Source organism: Caretta caretta, chromosome 2 (assembly GCF_965140235.1).
Source record: "Caretta caretta isolate rCarCar2 chromosome 2, rCarCar1.hap1, whole genome shotgun sequence".
Lineage (NCBI taxonomy): Eukaryota > Metazoa > Chordata > Testudines > Cheloniidae > Caretta > Caretta caretta.
The window spans coordinates 69109217-69128924 of record NC_134207.1 but is presented as its reverse complement, the minus strand read 5'-3'; the positions used below and the strand labels follow the sequence as shown (position 1 = coordinate 69128924).

General features: G+C 44.1%; 1 protein-coding gene across 3 annotated transcripts in view; it reads right to left on the bottom strand.

Moving 5' to 3' along the window:
* Positions 1–5305: 5305 nt before the first annotated feature.
* LOC125632459 (DGAT1/2-independent enzyme synthesizing storage lipids) overlaps positions 5306–19708 on the bottom strand; it is a 62610-nt gene continuing 48207 nt past the window's right edge. Inside the window, exons 6-7 of one of the 3 annotated variants that reach the window (XM_075125218.1) lie at positions 16227–16326; positions 5306–11482 (exon numbers count right to left, since the gene is read on the bottom strand). In XM_075125218.1, coding sequence (XP_074981319.1) covers position 11482; positions 16227–16326 — 101 coding nt within the window. In that variant the 3' untranslated portion in view covers positions 5306–11481. Of the gene's footprint in view, positions 11483–16146; positions 16327–19708 lie in introns of those variants that run through there. The other 2 variants (XM_075125217.1, XM_075125219.1) reach the window with 2 other exon arrangements.

Below are 19708 nucleotides of genomic sequence, written 5' to 3'. Positions count from 1 at the left end.
AATTACTACCCCCCTTTTGTAGCTGTTTGTCCTGGGTTTACCACTTATCCTTCCCCCCGCCCGCTCAACACTATGAGGTTGGGCTACTTGAGTTGGCAAACAGTGCACTCTTGACAGGCCATCCGCATTGCCATGTTGGATTCCAGACCTATGCTGTACTCTGAAGTGGAAGAGTTGAAGCGACAGGAACCATCTCGTCACTCTGGCATTTTTGTCTTTATTTTGGTGTATCCACTGCAGAAGGGCATGGTTCGTGACAAGGGTAAACCTCCATCCCCGTAGATAGTAGCGGAGGTTTTCTACAGCCCATTTTACCACCAGGCATTCTTTTTCGACAACAGTGTATTTCCATTCCCTAGGCAGAAGCTTCCTACTGAGGAAGAGGACAGGGTGTTCATCATCCCCAACCAATTGTGAAAGTACCGCCCCCAACCCTACATCAGAGGCGTTGGTTTGTAGGATAAACTCCTTCCCGCAGTCTGTGGCCACAAGTATGGGGTCAGTGCAGAGGGCTGTCTGTAGATCTGAAAAAGCGTCTTCAGCCACGGTCGTCCATCTTACTATGTCTGGGCTCCGAGCTTTCGCTAGGTCCGTTAATGGGCATGTCCTGGTGGCAAACTGGGGGAATGAACCGTCTATAGTACCCCACTAGTCCCAGGAATGCCCTGACCTGTTTTTTTCGGAGTGGTTGGGGCCACTTCTATATAGCTTCTAACTTGTTGAGTTGGGGACTCACCACGCCCCTCCCCACTATATACCTGAGGTATTTGGCTTCAGCTAGCCCGAGCGAACACTTGGAGGGGTTTGTCGTCAGCCCCGCCTTCCTCAGGGTATCCAGCTGCCTCCACCTTCTCCAAGTGTGTCTCCCAGTCGGGGCTATATATGATAACATCGTCAAGCTAGGCTGCTGCGTACTTGCCATGTGGTCGCAACAGTTTGTCCATGAGCCTTTGGAAAGTAGTGGGCGCTCCATGCAACCCAAAGGGGAGGACGGTGTACTGATATAGTCCCTCTGGGGTTGCAAAGGCCATCTTCTCTTTGTCAGCCTTGGCCAGGGGGATCTGCCAATAGCCCTTGGTCAGGTCAAGGGTAGACATAAACTGTGCTTTTCCCAATCTGTCAATTAGCTCATCTATCCGGGTTATAGGGTACGCATCAAACTTGGACACCTCATTCAGCTTTTGGAAGTTGTTGCAGAACCTCACGCTGCCATCCGGCTTAGGCACTAAAACCACTGGACTTGAACATTGGCAATGAGATTCTTCAATGACTTCTCAGGCCAGCATTTCCTGACCTCTGTCCTGATCTCCTCTCTTTTGGCGTCCGGGATCTGGTATGGCTTGACGTTCACCTTCGCTCCAGGCTCTGTGAGAATGTGATGGTGAACCTCAGTAGTCCTGCCTGGCTTTTCTGAGAACACATCCTGGTTGCTTTTAATCAGGCTGATCACTTCAGATCGTTGCTCCGGAGTCAACTCCGGGGATATTCCCACTTGATCGGGCTGGTTGCTTTTAGGGGATGGTGCCCCTAGTGCAACCACATGCGCTTCTCTATCCTGTCATGGTTTCAGCAGGTTTATGTGGTAGATCTGCTCCAGCTTCCGGCAACCCAGCTTTCGGACCTTATAGTCGACTTCTCCTATGGCTTCTATTATCTCATGTGCCCAGGAGCTTGCTCTCTGCCGTGGGTATGAGCACCATTACCCGGTCTCCCACCTGGAACTTCCGGGTCATTGCTTGGCGATTGTAGTATGTCCATTGGGCCCCTTGGGCCTTCTCCATGTGTTTGCGCACAAGGGGGGCGACTTGGGCTATCCTATCTTTCATTTGCAATACATGTTCACCGGGATGTTTCTCCCGGTGTTCAGCTGTTCTTCCCAGCCCAATCTGGCCATGTCCAATATGCCCCTGGGGTGGCGACCATATAACAGTTCAAATGGGGAGAATCCAGTGGAAGCTTGGGGAACCTCCCATACAGCAAACAGCAAGTAAGGCAGCAGGGCATCCCAATCTTTCCCGTCACGATTAACCACTTTCTGTAGCATGTTCTTCAATGTTCTTTTGAAGCGTTCGACAAGACCATCAGTCTGGGGATGATAGTCTGACGTCCTGAGGAGCATTGTACATAGGTCCTTCATTAACTTAGACACAAAGGGGGTCCCTTGGTCCATCAGGATCTCTTTAGGTATCCCTAATTTGGAAAAAATCCAGACTAATTCTTTGGCTATGGTCTTGGACATGGTGTTCCGTAGGGGTACGGCCTCGGGATATCGGGTGGCACAATCTAGTACTACCAGAATGTACAGGAACCAACTCATCACTCTGGCATTTTTGTCTTTATTTTGGTGCATCCACTGCAGAAGAGCATGGTCCGTGACAAGGGTAATGACCTGACCTGATGACCCCAGGCTGACTTCTCCAATGTCCCTACTAGATCCATAGCTATTCGCTTGAATGGGATTTCAATAATTGGTAGAGGTACCAAAGGGGCCCTTAGGTGTTGTCGGGGCCCCTGTAACTGACATTCTGGACAGGAGGTACAATATCGCCAGACAGCCACATAAATGCCGGGCCAAAAAAACCTCTGCAGAATCTGATCAAGGGTCTTATTTACCCCTAGATGGCCCCCAAACAGATGGCTGTGGGCCAGATCCATCACGCCTCTCTGATGCTTCTGTGGGACCAAGAGTTGTTCTATGACTTGTTCTTGGACCTGGACTACTCTGTATAGCAGATCACCCTTAATCACATAATATGGCCCTGGGCCCTTGACTCTCCCCTCCATGGGGACCGCATTTAACCCAACTACTTCTTTACGAATATTGCTTTATATTGGATCATTGGCCTGATCCTGACCAAAATTACCGAGTGAGGTCCCATTTGTCCTAACTCAGGGGGATCTACCGCTTTGTTTCCCCCTCGGGGAAAACCCCCAGGGAACAAGGTCCGGCTTTTGGGTCGTTGATCTCCTGCCCCACCCTGCTGTCTGTTGAGCCACCTCTTTCCCCTACAAGCATAGATTTCTGGTACTGGGTCAAGATCCTTGTTCCCCTCCTTTTATCCACCCTCTGTTCCCTCCGAGTCTTCCGGGACTTTCCCAGCAGGGAGAACAAATCCTGGCCAAATTCGTGGAAGGCCGGGGCAAGGAGGGGGAGGGTTATCTATCTGGGCCATCCCCTGGATCCCGGATTCATTATTTTCTTCCACCTTCTCCCCAGGGAGTAGGCTATCAAACCCTGGGAAGTCTTGTCTGATAAGAACTGGGTAGGGGAGTTTCAGAACTACTCCCACCGTCATCTTAGTGGGGTTTCCGAGAACTTCTATTTTTACGGGGATGGTCGGGTAGTAACTGACATCCCCATGCACACAGGATATTCCTGAGCATTTGGCCCAGGATTGTTAGTCCTGCCCGACCAGCTTTCCCGAGACAGGCATGATTGCACTTCCCGAGTCTACTAACGCGGTGGTCTCTATACCATTCATCTTAAAGGGTCTAGAGTATCTATGAGGGACCATCGCAACCCCCACTAGACTTATTAGATCACATGGTCCCCCTATATCTCCCAGTTCGCATTGCATGGGCTTTTCTAGATATGGGCATTGGGCAGCGATATGCCCCAATTCGCCACATGCATAACATCGGTACCCAGCTTGGGGCAGCCCCCAATTTTTTGGGCTACTGGGCTTTATCCCCTGAGCCTTTCTCCCTCCGTCCTCAAGTCTCTCTGGGACCTATGGCTGCTCTTCGGCCTCCTTCCTCCCCTCCATAGTCCGGCCTGGTGCTAGGGCAAACCGGGGTCTCGGCGCAGAGACTTGTCTCTGGTTCTGGCACCTTCCTTCCCCGGTGGTCCGCGAAAGTTCTTGGGCTGCTTGGTGTCTCTCTACTAGGGCAACTAGTTCATCATAGGAGGAGGGATCATTTTGGCAGACCCACCCCCGTATGTCCGGTGCTAAGTCCCTCATGTACCTGTCCAACATGAGGACTTCCATTATCTTCTCTGGCCCATGGGTCTCAGGGTGGAGCCACTTCCGGGAAAGGTGGATTAAATCAAATAGCTGGGATCTCGGCGGTTTGCTGTCCCGGTATTTCCACTCATGGAAGCGCTGGGCTTTCCACTCATCCCAGCCAGGGCTTTGTCAAGCCAGGCCTTAAAAACCTCTAAGGATGGAGATTCCACCCTCTCCCTAGGCAACCCATTCCAGTGCTTCACCACCCTCCTAGTGAAAGAGTATTTCCTAATATCCAACCTAAACCTCCCCCACTGCAACTTGAGATGATTGTTCCTTGTTCTGTCATCTGCCACCGCTGAGAACAGCTGAGTTCCATCCTCTTTGGAACCCCCCTTCAGGTAGTTGAAGGCTGCTATCAAATCCCCCCTCACTCTTCTCTTCTGCAGACTGAATAAGCCCAGGTCCCTCAGCCTCGCCTCATAAATCATGTGCCCCAGCCCCCTAATAATTTTCGTTGCCCTCTGCTGGACTCTCTCCAATTTGCCCCCATCCTTTCTGTGGAGGGGGGCCCAAAACTGGACGCAATACTCCAGATGTGGCCTCACCAGTGCTAAATAATCACTTCCTCGATCTGCTGGCAATGCTCCTACTAATGCAGCCCAATATGCCGTTAGCCTTCTTGGCAATAAGGGCACACTGCTGACTCATATCCAGTTTCTCATCTACTGTAATCCCCAGGTCCTTTTCTGCAGAAGTACCGCTTAGCTAGTCAGTCCCCAGCCTGTATCAGTGCCAGGGATTATTCCATCCTAAGTGTTACCAGATTTGCCTGTTACTTTGGGGTACACTCATTTATTAGGGTTACTCTTCTGGGGAGGCGTCTGTACTTCTGTCAACGTAGTGCTTGTGTCACTTGTGTTCTCATACGGAGCTCTACTTCTCCCTGCTGCAAGTTCCCTCTGTGATGGGTTGGATCACAGAAACCCCCTGGGAGCTGCCACCTGAGGTGCCAAGGCTACTTCTGCCCCTGTTTTCCTGCCTAGACAGCTTAGGACTTCAGCACCCTGCCTGGTTTGAGCCAGACCCGCTAGCCTGCTGCAAACCCAGACCCAAGTCTGAACCATGTCCCCTACAAGCTGTAGGCTTAACTGAAAGCAGCTTACAGAAGTGTGCCTGTCTTTAACACTCAGATGCCCAACTCCCAATGGGGTCCAAACCCTAAATAAATCTGTTTTACCCTGTCTAAAGCTTATACAGGGCAAACTCATAAATTGTTCTCTCTCTATAACACTGATAGAGCGATATGCACAGCTGTTTGCCCCCCCCCCCAAGTATTAATACATACTCTGGGTTAATTAATAAGTAAAAAGTGATTTTATTAAATACAGAAAGTAGGATTTAAGTGGTTCCAAGTAGTGACAGACAGGACAAAGTGAATTACCAAGCAAAATAAAATAAAACCCGCAAGTCTATGTCTAATAAAACTGAATACAGACAAAACCTCACCAGTTCCCGTTAGCTTCCTTTTACAGACTAATCTCCTTTTAGTCCAGCAATCACTGACGCCCCCTGTAGTTACTGTCGTTTGTCCCAGTTTCTTTCAAGTATCCTTGGGGATGGAGAGGCTATCTCCTTAGCCGGCTGAAGACAAAATGGAGGAGTCTCCCAGGGGTTTAAATAGACTTTCTCTTGTGGGTGGAGACCCCGTCCTCTCTTCTATGCAAAGTCCAGCTACAAAATGGAGTTTTGAAGTCACATGGGAAAGTCACATGTCCCTGCAAGACTGAGTTCCTTACCAGTCAAGCCACATTCCTGGGAAAGCTCAGACGTGGATTGGTGTCTCCAAGTTCTATTGTCTGATAAGTGCTTCTTGATTGGGCACTTAACTTGTACATTCCTTTCTCAAGAAGCTGAGCAAATGCTTCTTACTAAGGCTTTTTAGAAATCCAGCAAATATGCAGCCAATATTCATAACTTCAACTACAAAAATGATACAGGCATACAAATAGGAGGAATAGATTCAGTAGATCATAACCTTTACAGAGATATGTTACATGGCATATGTAGCATAAAACATACTCCAGTTATGTCATATATATACATTCATAAGCATATTTCCCTAGAGCTTTATGGGTGCACTGTCACACCCTCCCAATGGAGCTATCCTGCAGGACCTAGGCTCCCCAGGGCTGGGTTCTTCCAGCCCCAGAATCAGATGAACGAACACACACACACGCAGAGTGCGTCTGAGAGGACCGGGTTAATCCGCACTCCCTTATATGTCCCTGGACTCAGCAGGCTGGGTCGAACAGCACCTCCAAGCTGCCACCCCCATATGCCCTGGGCACCGCACTGGAATAGAGTACACCTGAGCAGGCTGGGTTGAGCAGCACTTTCAAGCTGCCATCCTCATATGCTCCAGATTCAGTAAGTCTCTATCCCCACTTTCACGTTACAATTGTTCTGGTAGTAACCCACTTGATGAGCAAACCCCACAGGATTTTTGGGCACTGCAGGGATCTTTAGCTTAGGTATGAGGACCGTTACTGCAGAGTGAATGGGGAAGCCAAAAAACACCCACGAGGGGGGAGAGGGAGAGAGAGAGAGAGAAGCAACCAGCTTAACCATAAAAGTTATTTATTGCCAGATAATAACCATACAACCTTCAGCTTTCGACTAGGCAATCATGAAGGAAAATATTTCTAGGGAAGATTGGAGCCTCCTGAACGACTGCAATGACAATTATGAGAACTTCAGTAAGAGACTGAAACGGTGTGTGAAATCAGCTAAGCGTGAAAGACCAAGAAGAGCTAGCGGAAGAATCTCGGAGAATACAAAGACTTTATTGGAGAAGAGGACAATGAAAAAAATGGCAGCGACAGGCTTGAGTACTCCCTTCTATGCAAGCTCATATGAATGAAGTTGAAGGAAGACTTCAAGAAATTTCTAACCAAAAAGCTCCTAAAGGCTGCTGAAGATCGTAAAAGTCTCAAAAAATGCAAATGGGAACTGGCATTGTACAAGTCATCATTATCGGCTTTGAAGAACAGGGACGGAGAATCAGTAGCCGATCGAACAGAGATGGAGGCAATCTGTAGGGATTTCTATATCCAGCTGTTTGCATCCCATATAGATGTCCCAATGCCATCACTTCAACAAACCGATGAACAAATACTCCCATTTCTCATCAGCGAAGTCAGTAACGCAGTCCATCAAATGAAAGAGGGGAAGGCTGCAGGCAAGGACGGTCTGATAGCAGAAGTGCTTAAGGCAGGAGGTCAGGAACTTTGGAAAGCTCTCACCCAAAGGTTCAGCCACTACCTGGAAATCCAGAAGATACCGTCCAGTTGGAAAGAGTCCAATACCATCTTGCTGCATAAGAAAGGCGATCGAGAAAATCTAAAGAACTATCCCCCGATCTGCCTGCTTTTGCATATCTATAAATTGTTTACTAAAATAATAACAAATCGACTGTCGTGAAACCTGGATGAACAGCAACCAAGAGAGAAGGCCGGCTTTTGAAGGAATTACAGCACGATAGACCACATCTTCACTCTAAACCAGCTACTAGAGCATTCAAGGGAATACAAGTTCCCTTTATGCATTGCCTTCATGGACTACGAGAAGGCGTTCGACAGCATAGAGACGAACGCCGTTCTTGAAGCTCTTTCAGAACAGGGCATCAGCGCGAAATATATCACATTACTAAAAGAAGCGAACTCTGGCTGCAGCACGGACATATCGCTGTTCGATACTCCCCTCCAAATCCCCATCGAGAAAGGTGTGAAACAAGGAGATACAGTTTCATCAAAATTATTCTCAGGCTGTCTTGAATTGGTTTTTTGACAAACAGTAATGAAAGGCAGGATTAATATCAACAGTGAGCGGCTAAACCATCTCAGGTTTGCAGATATTATAGTGCTGATAGCCGAAAATACAGCCCAGCTTGAGAGAATGCTTAAAGACCCAAACATGAAAAGTAGTCAAGTTGGATTAAAAATGAACTGGTAGAAAACAAAATACAAGAGATCAGATGTTCTGCCAAGAATCCAAATAACTCTTGGAGGAGAGTAGACCCAATACGTTTATTTGGACCAGGAAGTCAACATGCGCCACGATCAGAAAGGCGAACTGTCGCGCAGAAAAAAAGCTGGATGGTGCGCATTCAATGACATCAAGGACATCCTCCAATGAAAGATCAGTAAAACAACTCGTGCGAATTTTTTTAACTCAACTGTGTTTCCAGCGATGTTATATGGCAGGGAAACATGGTCACTGACAAAGATTGAAGAACATCAACCGTCTGTCACACAGAGGGCGATGGAACATACATTTTTGGGCATTTCGCTCCACGATCACATCTCCAGCAAAATAATTAGGCAGAAGTCTGGAGTGCGAGACGTTGTTGTTGAAAGCAGGCTCAGCAAAATGCGGTGGGCGGGAGATATGGCCCGACTCAGCGACAACAGATGGACTGCAGCTATATCCGAGTGCTATCCGCGAGAACTGGAACAGCCACACGATCGGCCTCCAAAGAGGTGGGATGATTTCCTAACAAGAAGATATGGACAAGCATGGCGAAGGATGGACAGAGCAAAAGAAGATTGGAAGACGTGTTGTGATCGGCTCAGTCTCAACTGATGAAGGACCGACCGTCTATGCAGTCTACACAATAACCATACAAGGGGAGCCAAACAAACAAAACAGTTATAATATTAAATCTAACTTAAATTTGATTATAAAAGTCAGATTTAGAAAACTATAACTGATCACACAAGTCAGGGTCAGAAGGCTATTCTGAGAGAGATGGGTTCTCACCACTCCGTGAAGCTTGAATCGATCGGGGTTCCCAGGTGGTGGTGGTAGCTGAGGGTCCGGAGAGCTGGAGACAGACAGAGCTCCCAGCATGATCAGTCAGGAGAAGATGAAGTCCCAATGGAACTGATGCAGATTTTGGATCCAGGCATCAGAGCACTTGCTTGAGCATGGGTAGGGGTTTTTGTAAGGAAAGAACAATGGTCCGAGGGAGAACACTAGATCTGTTTGTGAGTAAACTGATGGCTCAAGGAAGTATATACCAAAGTTGTTTTGTTCAGACTAGACAATAGGAATGGGTTATTCCTGGCTATGGGCAGTGTTGCTTCATGGGAGCTCACAATGCAATTAGGCAGCTTCAGTATTCTGGATACCAATAAAGGATTTATTACTAGAATTGGTCTGATAACTACTAAGTCGGGTGTGTGCAGGTGTGGGTTCATTAACATCTGGAGCAGAGCTTCCCCATCATGCAGTGCTTTTCCACTTTTCTGGTCCCAGAGTTCAGTGCAGTTCTTGCCTGGGGAGCTCTGTTCTCCATTCTGTATGCTAATGGAAATGCCTCCCTGTCCCATCTTTGATGCAAATGAGGCTCGGAGAATTGCCTTAATCCTGCCTCCCTTGTCCAGAGGGGTTTAGGTGAGTCTCCCACTGCCTTTTCATTGCTTTTTGTAAGTCTTTCTTCTGATCGGCTTTGGTTCAAGCAGATGCTGTGGGGGAGGGGAAAGGTCTTTCATGAGTCAGACAGGCTGGGTACTGTGCCCTGGTTCCCCAAGAACACAGAGCTGATAGGTAACGTAAATGCAGGACTCTCCATTTGTCCTTCTTGAACCTCATCAGATTTCTTTTGTCCCAATCCTCCAATTTCTCTAGGTCATTCTGTACCCTATCCCTACTCTCCAGAGTTTCTACCTCTCCCCCCAGCTTAGTGTCAGCCGCGAACTTGCTGAGGCTGCAATCCATCTCATCATCCAAATCAGGGATCTGAAACCTTTGGCACGTGACCCATCACGGTAATTCATTGGCGGGCCATGAGACGTTTTGTTTATGTTGACCATCTGCAGGCACAGCCCCCCGCAGCTCCCAGTGGCCGAGGTTCACCGTAAATAAGGGGAAGAGCATCTCTACACACCAACTTGCAAACCTAGGAGGAGGATTTTAAACTAGGTTCAAAGAGGGAAGGTGACAAAAGCCCACAGCTAGGAATAAAACTAGGTGACCTTAACAAAAGACTAAGTTAAGGGAGGAGAAACGGAACGTTACAATAGGGTCAAGGAGCAACAAGAGGGAATACAGTGTGGGAATCTGCGCCACGTCTCAGATGTTTATACACAAATGCAAAGAGTATGGGGAATAAACAGGAAGAACTGGACATATTAGTACATCAGCTAAATTAGGACTCCATTGACATCACAGCAACTTGGTGGGATAAATCTCATGACTGGAATTTTGGTATAGGCAGGGAAAAAAGGGAGTGAGGTATTGCATTATACATCAAGAATATATCTGCTTTTTTTGAGGTCCAGAAGGAGGTGAGAGGCAGACCAGTTGAAAGTCTGTGGGTGAAGTTAAAAGGAGAAAAATAACAGGGGCAATGTCATGATAAGGGTCTACGATAGAACTATAAATCAGGAAGAGAAGGTGGATGAGGCATTTCTAGAATAACAGAAATATCCCGAACACAAGGCCTGGTAATAATGGGGAACTTTAACTACCCGGACATCTGTTGGAAAAGTAATACAGCCAAACACAAAATGCCCAATAAGTTCCTGGATGTAATGGGCACAACTTTTTGTTTCGGAAGGTGGAGGAAGTATCCGGGGGACAGCTATTTTAGACTTGATTCTGACTAACAGGAACTGGCTGTGAATCTGAAGGTGGAAGGCAATTTGGGTGAAAGTGATCATGAAATGATAGATTTCCTGATTCCAAGGAGAGGAGGGAGTAAGAACAACAGAATAAGGACAGTGGACTTCAAAATACTACTATGATACTATGGTGTCCCTAGCCTCTGTTTGCCAGAAGCTGGGAATGAGTGACAGGGTTCTCTTGATTGATTACCAGTTCTGTTCATTCCCTCTGGGGCATCTGACATTGGTCACTGTTGGAAGACAGGATACTGGGCTAGATGGACCTTTGGTCTGACCCAATAGGGCCATTCTTATGTTTTTAAAATAGACTTTAATAAACAAAGAACTGGTAAGCGAATTTTCTATTTTTGTAGCCTCTCTAATCTCCCTGAACATTTCACAATCACCATCCTAGTCAGGTGGTTGGAAGTATATTCCTACTGCTATATTCTTATTATTCAAGCACGGAATTTCTGTGCATGGAGAGTCTATGGTACAGTTTGAGTCATTTTAGATTTTCACTATATTTGACTCTATGCTTTCTATCACATATAGGGCCATTCCCCCACCAGCAAACCTACTCTGTCATTCCTATATATGTTGTACCCTGGTATTACCAGGTCTCATTATCATCATTCCACCAAATTTCTGTGATGCCTTTCATATCAATATCCTCATTTAATGCCAGGCACTCCAGTTCACTCACCTTAGCATTTAGCCATCTAGCATTTGTAACCAAGCACTTACAACATTTATCAAAATGCAGTTGTTTGCTTTCATGTGATGTAATTGAATGAGACTCTTTCATTTGACAGTTTCTCTTCGGCAGTTATCTGTAGTTTATCAACTTCTATCCTCTCTTCTTTTCTAGGATATAGAAAATCTCCATTAATAGATGAACTTGATGAACTATGTACAGAAATTTGTGCCTAATCCAGCTGCCCAAACCCCCCACATGATAGTATTATTATGCAAAGATGCATAAGGGCCATGAGATGCAAATCTTAATAAATAGTTTGAGAAACCAAAGGAGTTAATTATAGAGGCCCTAGTCCTGAGGTACTATGACAGTAAGCCTGCAACAAAGGTTCCATGGACACCTCCAAAGAGGGTATTGGCGCAGTTCTCTTACCACATTATGCTCAAAACTGGAGACAAATGGTTTATGCATCACGTAGCACTAACAAAAAACTGAGTGTAAGTATGCTTAAGCAGGATTCTTTGGCCTTAGTCCATGGGTGTTAGCTGAAACTGACCATACATTACTTATTACAATTGCCATAAGGCACCTTGCAGACAGCCTCCCAAGGATATAAAGGTTTTTTTTCAGTTACAAATGTACAGTTTGCAAATGAAATCCAAATCTGGGAGAGATTTGATCGTTGCAGAGAGACACACACTCTTTAGAGGATTTGATAAAAGTACAGTGGAGCAAAATCCAAAGCTAGATTTTGTAGGCTGATTTCATTAAAAAAAAAAATCGGTTTCAGACAAAATGTGGGCCCTGATTGCCAGAGCTGGATGAGACCCTGCAGAAAGTGAGTAAATTTATTAGTACAGGGTGGATAGGATAGCAAGTTCCCAGCCCCTATCATCATTTTAGGGGGTAGCTCTCAGTCCTAGATGCAATTTTGTTTACAGAAACCAGTGGATCCCTAAGGTGTTTCAGAGAAATATGCAAATATGTTTAAAGGATACATGATGGTCATTTGGGGATTGAAAAATCTAAGAGAAAGGCCAGCGACATTTTATACTGGCCTCAAATGAACAGCAACATTGAGGAAGCTGTCAAGGTGCATCACATATGCCAAAATACAGACCAAGTCAAGAAAAGAAGAGCCCATGTTAGTGGCACAAGAAAACAAAATAGCCTCCCGGAGCAAAGTAGACGTAGATTTGTTTAAGTTGACTGGAACACACTATGTACTCGGTCTCGCCTATTATTCTTACTTTCCTGAGATAGTTTTTACTAGAAGATACTAGTTAAATAGGTGATTGTGCATGTCAAAACTATTTTTGCTTGACATAGTAATGTCTGACAATGAGCCACAGTTAAGTGGGTATGAGTTTGCAGTGAAGCAGTTTGCAGTGAACTTTGGGTTTAGACATTTAACTGCTAGTCCCCATTACCCTCAGTCCAACTTGTTGGTGGGAAAACGGTGTTAAAATAATAAAGCACCTGCTGCAAAAGGTGGTCGGATCAGACTTAGCACTGTTAAATTACAGGACAGCAGCAATGAAACATAGTTTGTCACCTGCAGACATACTATTTAACAGAAAACAGAACAAAATATCTGTAATGGCAAAAGCTGATGTCTGGGGATTTGCAGAGACATAAAGAGACGGAAACAGCTAACAAAAAAAATCCATGTGATTTGACATCTTCAGGGCAGCCACTTCATGAAATTGATGCAGTGTACATTTATGATGGAAATCAAGGGGCACAAACAGCAGTGGTGTCATATGGGGTTGCCTCACAGCAGTGCTTAATTTTTAATGAATGAGGTGTTGGGACTCAAGCAATTATTTTTACTTTCATAACTGACGTGGCAAGCCCAGAAGTGCTGGGGCTATGTACTGCCAAGCCTAGAGGTGCCAGGGAACAAATTAAGCACTGTCTCACGGTCTTATGAGGTTTTTCATAGATTCATAGATTCCAATGCCAGATGGCAACACTGATCATCTAGTCAGACATCTCATATAAACACAGGCCATAGAGCTTCCCAAAAATAATTCCTAGAGCAGATCTAGATGTTGTCACCCCAGATAGACACATGCTGAGGAGAAATAGGTAATACCTTCACCAACTTCCAGAAGGAAGAGATGTAAGGGCCACTGAGTATGCCTTTTTCCGTCAAAAGGTCTGAGTTAGGCAATAACCACAACAGGTCACCAAACAACAATTGTATTTGGCAAAATCCACAATGGGCTCTATTTCCAGAATTTAAAAGTGAAGCCTGCTTTAGGCTGTAAGCTGTAGCAGATTCTCACCTTAAATGGGATCTTCAAAAAAACAGTTTTATACTTAGTAATTTTCTTTTGGCTGACTATCCTCTAGGCCATGACATGTAACCTGCACATAAGGGTGGAGCCAGTGTCAGACCAGGAAAGGCACCAAAGAAACAACACTGGTTTCAAAGAGACAACATAAGATGGTACAAAATTAAATTTCTTTTGCATGAGAGCAAAGCAACATCTGCAGCACATACCTTTGGACATACCTGTTTTCATTGCTGTAAATAGATCAATCAAATGTTTCCTGTTTCCACTCTACCTGGTTTCTGAGAATTAGGCAGGTGGGAAATGAAAGGCATTTGTTTTATTTAGACAGAGACAATCTTAAATCTTTGTTCTTTTGCAATTCAGGAGACTTGAAGAGTCTATAAGATAATCAGTAGGGCAGATACAGAAATTGCTTAGGAAAATTTATAGTTTAATTGGAATCAATTTCACAATGTTATTAATGATAACAAAAATAATTAGCACAAAAGATAAAACTCCATAGCCTCAAATCTATAAACAGGGTGAATTATTACTACCATCTGTGTGTGGTGGGAGTAGATAAGAAACTGACAGATTGGTTCAGGACAAATGTAGGAGTGAGACAAGAATGCAACATATCACCAGATTTGTTCAAGTTGGTACTGGTAGCAGTAATGGCCATAGCACTGAGAGATTGAATAAGAGGACTTATGATATGTGAAAGGACACCTTAGATTTGCAGACAATATTGTCCTCAAATGCATTGACCAAGAAGAATTTGCAGAGAATAACTAACAAGATAGATTGGGAAAGCAGAAAATTCAGATTGAAGATCAGCACAAAGACCACAAAAATTATGGTGACTGGAAGGCAACAGGAAGAGGTCAAGATCAAACTTGGAGTCAGAGAACTAGAGTAAGTGGAAAAATGTGTGTTCTTTAGAGGAGTAATATTGAAGAATGGAAATTCTGAAGATGACATAAAAAGAAGAATCACCTTAACTGCTATTAATTTGGAAAACTCTGTAAGATCTCGAAGGCTACAGACCTCTAGATACAAATGAAAATCAGCACATAAAAGACAATTGTTGTGTTGCTACTGTTGTACACGTCAGAATGTCAGAGTATGAGGAAAGCCATCGAACAAAAGACATTGACTGCAGAATTGAACTGACTGAGGGGAATACGGAAAGTTTCAAGACTGTAAAAAATATTAAGAAATGAAGTGACAAGAAAACTGCTAGGGCAAGAAACAATGCTGTTACAGAAGATCTAAGAAAAATGACAGATGGTTTGGACCTGTGTCAAGAATGGACCCAGAAAGGATAGCATGTATGGCGATAAATACCAGATTGCAAGGAACTAGAAACAGAGGAAGACTGATGATGCATTGGATAGACACACTGAAGCATGACCTAGAACAAAAAGGTTTAAAGATGAACAAAGCCATGAATTTGTTACAAGACAGAATAGTGGAGACTTCATTCAGTCCTATTGTCGCTGCTAAGATGATGGATGGTGTTGGGGGCTTATTCTTTCACCCACTCACTTCCCTGTTCCTTCTCGCATGAACAGAGAGCAATACCCGAAGTTCAAAGGTGCAAACAATTCAATGTTTATTGGGGTGAACTTCCAGCAAGAATGATTCCAGTTTCCTTCCTCAGTATCCCGCTTCCCAGCTCTGACACCACAGAGCCTTACCTGTGTCCCTGTTCCCATTCCTGACCTTAGCAGGACATGATTCCAATTTCCCCACCCCTATTCCCTGTTCTCATTCTCCCCCCCCCCCCACTTCCCAAACACTTCCTGATTGACTGCAGACTATATAGTAAAACTTGAGTTCTGCTTAGCTATACCTTAACCAATAATTTTACTGAAATTTAACTAACCAATCCTAACATATTGTAACATAATTATTTAACCAATTATATCTCACCACCTTAATTAGTTTACACCCAGCAAAATTAATTATACAGCAGACAGAAACAATCACAGAACCAGAGACCATGCAAATAAACAATGGCAAAGTGAGCACTATAATGACAAAACAATACAGAAGTGAGGATTTCACAACTACATCTATAAAGACATAAGGGTTTCCCAGCTGTGTCTATTGATAAGTGAGTTCTTACTGAACAGAAAACTATCAAACTAAACTTCCTTTTACACCCGTTCTCTGGAGGTGATAGATCAGATCACCTAACAGCCCCAGATTGCCTTATTTCAATGTGACTAGTTTGGAATGAGGATGTGACCGTTCGCTTCCCAGCTTATGGCTGTCTCTGCTGCTTAGCCAGAGATCTTAGCTTAAGAACAGAGCCTCAGACTGTCACAGTTAGAGAAGGCTTTTACAGCGGCAGACAGTGATTTTGATTCTTTCTTTTATACTTCTATAACTAGCTAAGTGATAAGAATACACCTAAATTCTTAAGAGTATAGGCCTTTACAGACAGGCCTGAATATCTATATCCTAACAGACAGGAATCAAAGAAGACGACTGGTATTGCATTAGCATCTAAAGGGAGTCCCATTGTGCTAGGTGCTCTACTTCTATTAACTAGACCCACATAGAAGAAATAGAACCACATATACAAATCAGTGTATATTTGGTCTTGCAGACATTAACTCACCAGCAAAGTAGGTCATCTTTGTCCTTCTCTTGGAAGTCACCACTCTGCCCTGTTTTCTGGTCCAGCCTTGTGGTTGTCCCAGTGTTGTCTGTAGTGTTCTCTGGGCAGCATGGCAAAATATTCATAAAAAACTAGCAGTACATGCACTAAATCCTCCTTACTCACCTTCCTCTAGGTAACTGTGAAAGCAAATATACTACTTTATGCTCCTGTCAAGTTGTACTCCCTCTAGGTGAACAGATTATTAGAATTTTGCAAGGCTGAGTTAGTGTCCCACTGAGGATGGAGTAGCCAGAACCACTGCTGGGAGTTATGGGTGCTCAGCCTCTTAATGACACAGATGGTTTTAAAGGCTTATGGGACAGATTACTACAACCTAGCATGCACATGCTCCAGCTGCTGGCATTTGACAAGAAAAGTTGGGGCCAAATCCCACTGAAGTTAGTTGGAACACTGTCATTGACAAGAGTGAAGCAGCATAAGGTCCCCCAAGTTTGCTGAGAGGAAGATATCAGATTCCCACCTCACACTAGCATCCCTTCCCACTGTCAGGCCTCTATTATCCAGCAGGTTGCTAGCTAGCTTTTCTGGGGCTTCTTTCCCTCTGAAGCAGGATTGGACAGAATCTGTTTATCTAATTGTGGCAGATACAGATGTTTATTTCCTTCAACTTTATTTTTGCAAAAAAACAACAACAACAAATAAAAAAGACCCTACCTCAGATGCTTTTATTCAAAACAGAATGACTGTAAAAGTCAACATTAATGACTTTCACAAACTCAATCATAGTAGTAGACAATTCTTCATACATTTTTTGCGCACATGGCCTGTCAAAAATTAGAGGGAACATTGATCATGGGGTACCAACTTTGCTAAAATCACTCATTTGCTTATTAGGTGTCAAGCAACAATTTCCCAAAAATCTAAAAAAAAAAAAAGCAAAAGAAAAGCCAAAACAAATTTTCCCTCTGTTCATCTGAATTAATATTTATGGTAATTGTATGAACCTGCTGTGACGTTATCTGATTAAAATATGACCATATAAATCATTGTTGCAACCACTGTTATATATTTGCAACAAATCTTGTACAAAGGTGGTCACGTAAGGTAAGATTATGATTGGCTGAATATAATTCTGCTATTTGTATGCATGCATCATTTTGGTATTTGAAGTTATGAGTATTGGCTCTGTACCTGGATTTCAAATATTTGCTCCTGGGGTAATACCCACAAGGTAGTTAGCCAGCACATCTTGGATGGACTATTCAAATTGAGTGGCTCATCAAAAGAACATTTAACTCACTATGGAAGACACCCACCTATCCTGAAGGGACTTTCCTGTGAACGTGCTGTTTGAGATATAGGTAATGATTTCCTTCTGTGACTAAGCAAAATCATGCATGAACATGTGACTTGTCCATGTGACTCCAAACACCATCTTGTTACTGTAATTTTCCACAGTAAGAACAATGGGATTCTCTCCACATTGCAAAAGCTACAAAAGGCCCTAAAAACACCTCCATTTTGCCTCTTTCCTGCTCAGGCCTCTGGACTATGAACTTATACTAATGGGAACATTCTAACCAATGGATTAAGGACCTTCCAGTGATTTGGAAGCAACCAGAGACTTATCAAGCCAGCTGTTTATTACATCACTGCTACAAGCCTGAACCAATAACTTTGCATTTATTGCATGTATTTGACTCCTTTAACCAATTTGAACTCTCACCTTTGATTTTATAAATAAACCTTTAGATATTAGATACTAAAGGATTGGCATCAGCGTGACTTTTGGGTAAGATCTGAGTTGTATATTGACCTGGGTACGTGGCTGGTCCTTGGGGATCAGAAGCACCTTTTATTGGAGATTGGTTTTAAAGAACCACTCCTCTCCAAGTCTAGTGTTTTTGGTAGTGATACAAAGACTGGAATGCCTAAGGAAACTGCTTTTATAACTTCTTGGTAGCCAGTGTGGTGAAACAGAAATTTACTTTTGTTGCTGGTTTGGTATATTTTGTGGGAGAATAACCTCCAGAATAACCCTACTTTGCTGCAGTTTGTCCTGAATTTGGTATTCTAGGTTGTGACCCACAAAGGCATGGTTACATCTGCAAAGCACCTGATATTTTTGGAATTTACTAGTGGTATCTGCCAAAAACAAATGTGTGCTTCTGCAATTACCCATTATAATGCTTTATGCCACATAGGAACATAGTGTTATCGCTTGGACAAGATACTACAAGAAATGAATAGTTAGTGGGTGTAGAGTACTGAATTGTTCTTGAGAGCTCTGACTGGCAATTTCTTCTTCAAACACTGGCCAAAAGAAAATTACATGCACACACTCTGGAAACTCTACTGGCCAAACTCAGTGATGAATAGGAAGAAGTGTAACTCAACATCTGCTCTGGTCCTGAAAGATCTGAGTGGTGATTGTGACAGATATGTTTTTCTCTTGAGACTATTGTATTTAGCATTATGAATATTATCCAAATAATTGAGCCAAAGCATGTAAACTTCAGTGGCCATTATACTGAGATGAGCCAGATAGACTCATAGACTTTAAAGGTCAGAAGGGACCATTATGATCATCTAGTCTGACCTCCTGCACAACGCAGGCCACAGAATCTCACCCACCCACTCCTGCAATAAACCTCTCACCTATGTCTGAGCTATTGAAGTCCTCAAATCATGGTTTAAAGACTTCAAGGAGCAGAGAATCCTCCAGCAAATAACCTGTGCCCCACACTGCAGGGGAAGGCGAAAAACCCCCATGGCTTCTGCCAATCTGCCCTGGAGGAAAATTCCTTCCAAATATGGCGAGCGGCTGAACACTGAGCATGTGGGTCAAGACTCACCAGCCAGACACCCAGGCAAGAATTCTCTGTAGTAACTCAGATCCCACCTCATCTAACATCCCATCATAGGCCATTGGGCCTATTTACCACTAATAATCAAAGATCAATTAATTGCCAAAATCATGTTCTCTCATCATACCATCTCCTCCATAAACTTATTGAGCTTAATCTTGAAGCCAGATAGGTCTTTTGCCCCCAATGCTTCCCTTGGAAGACTGTTCCAGAACTTTGCTCCTCTGATAGTTAGAAACCTTTGTCTAATTTCAAGTCTAAACTTCCCGGTGGCCAGTTTATACCCATTTGTTCTTGTGTCCATATTGGTACTGAGTCTGTGGAATAATTATAACCCTTTGGATCAATAAATGTGATATGTATTTGTGTGGTCTTGGCTCACTGAGGGGGGGTTGGGATTTCCTGTAGAATCTGGAATGACCGGAGGGGTAATTAATGCAGATACCCAGCCTTTTAAGCCTTACTCCCTGGGGAAGGGGGCAATGGCTGCCTGTTTTCAGGAGGCTAGGAGACAAAGGCTTTGGGATATAAAGACTGAGCTTAAAGAGATTCAGGGCCTTCTTTTTGATTCAGTAAACAGACATGACCTTTTTTCTAAGGGAGGACCGAAGC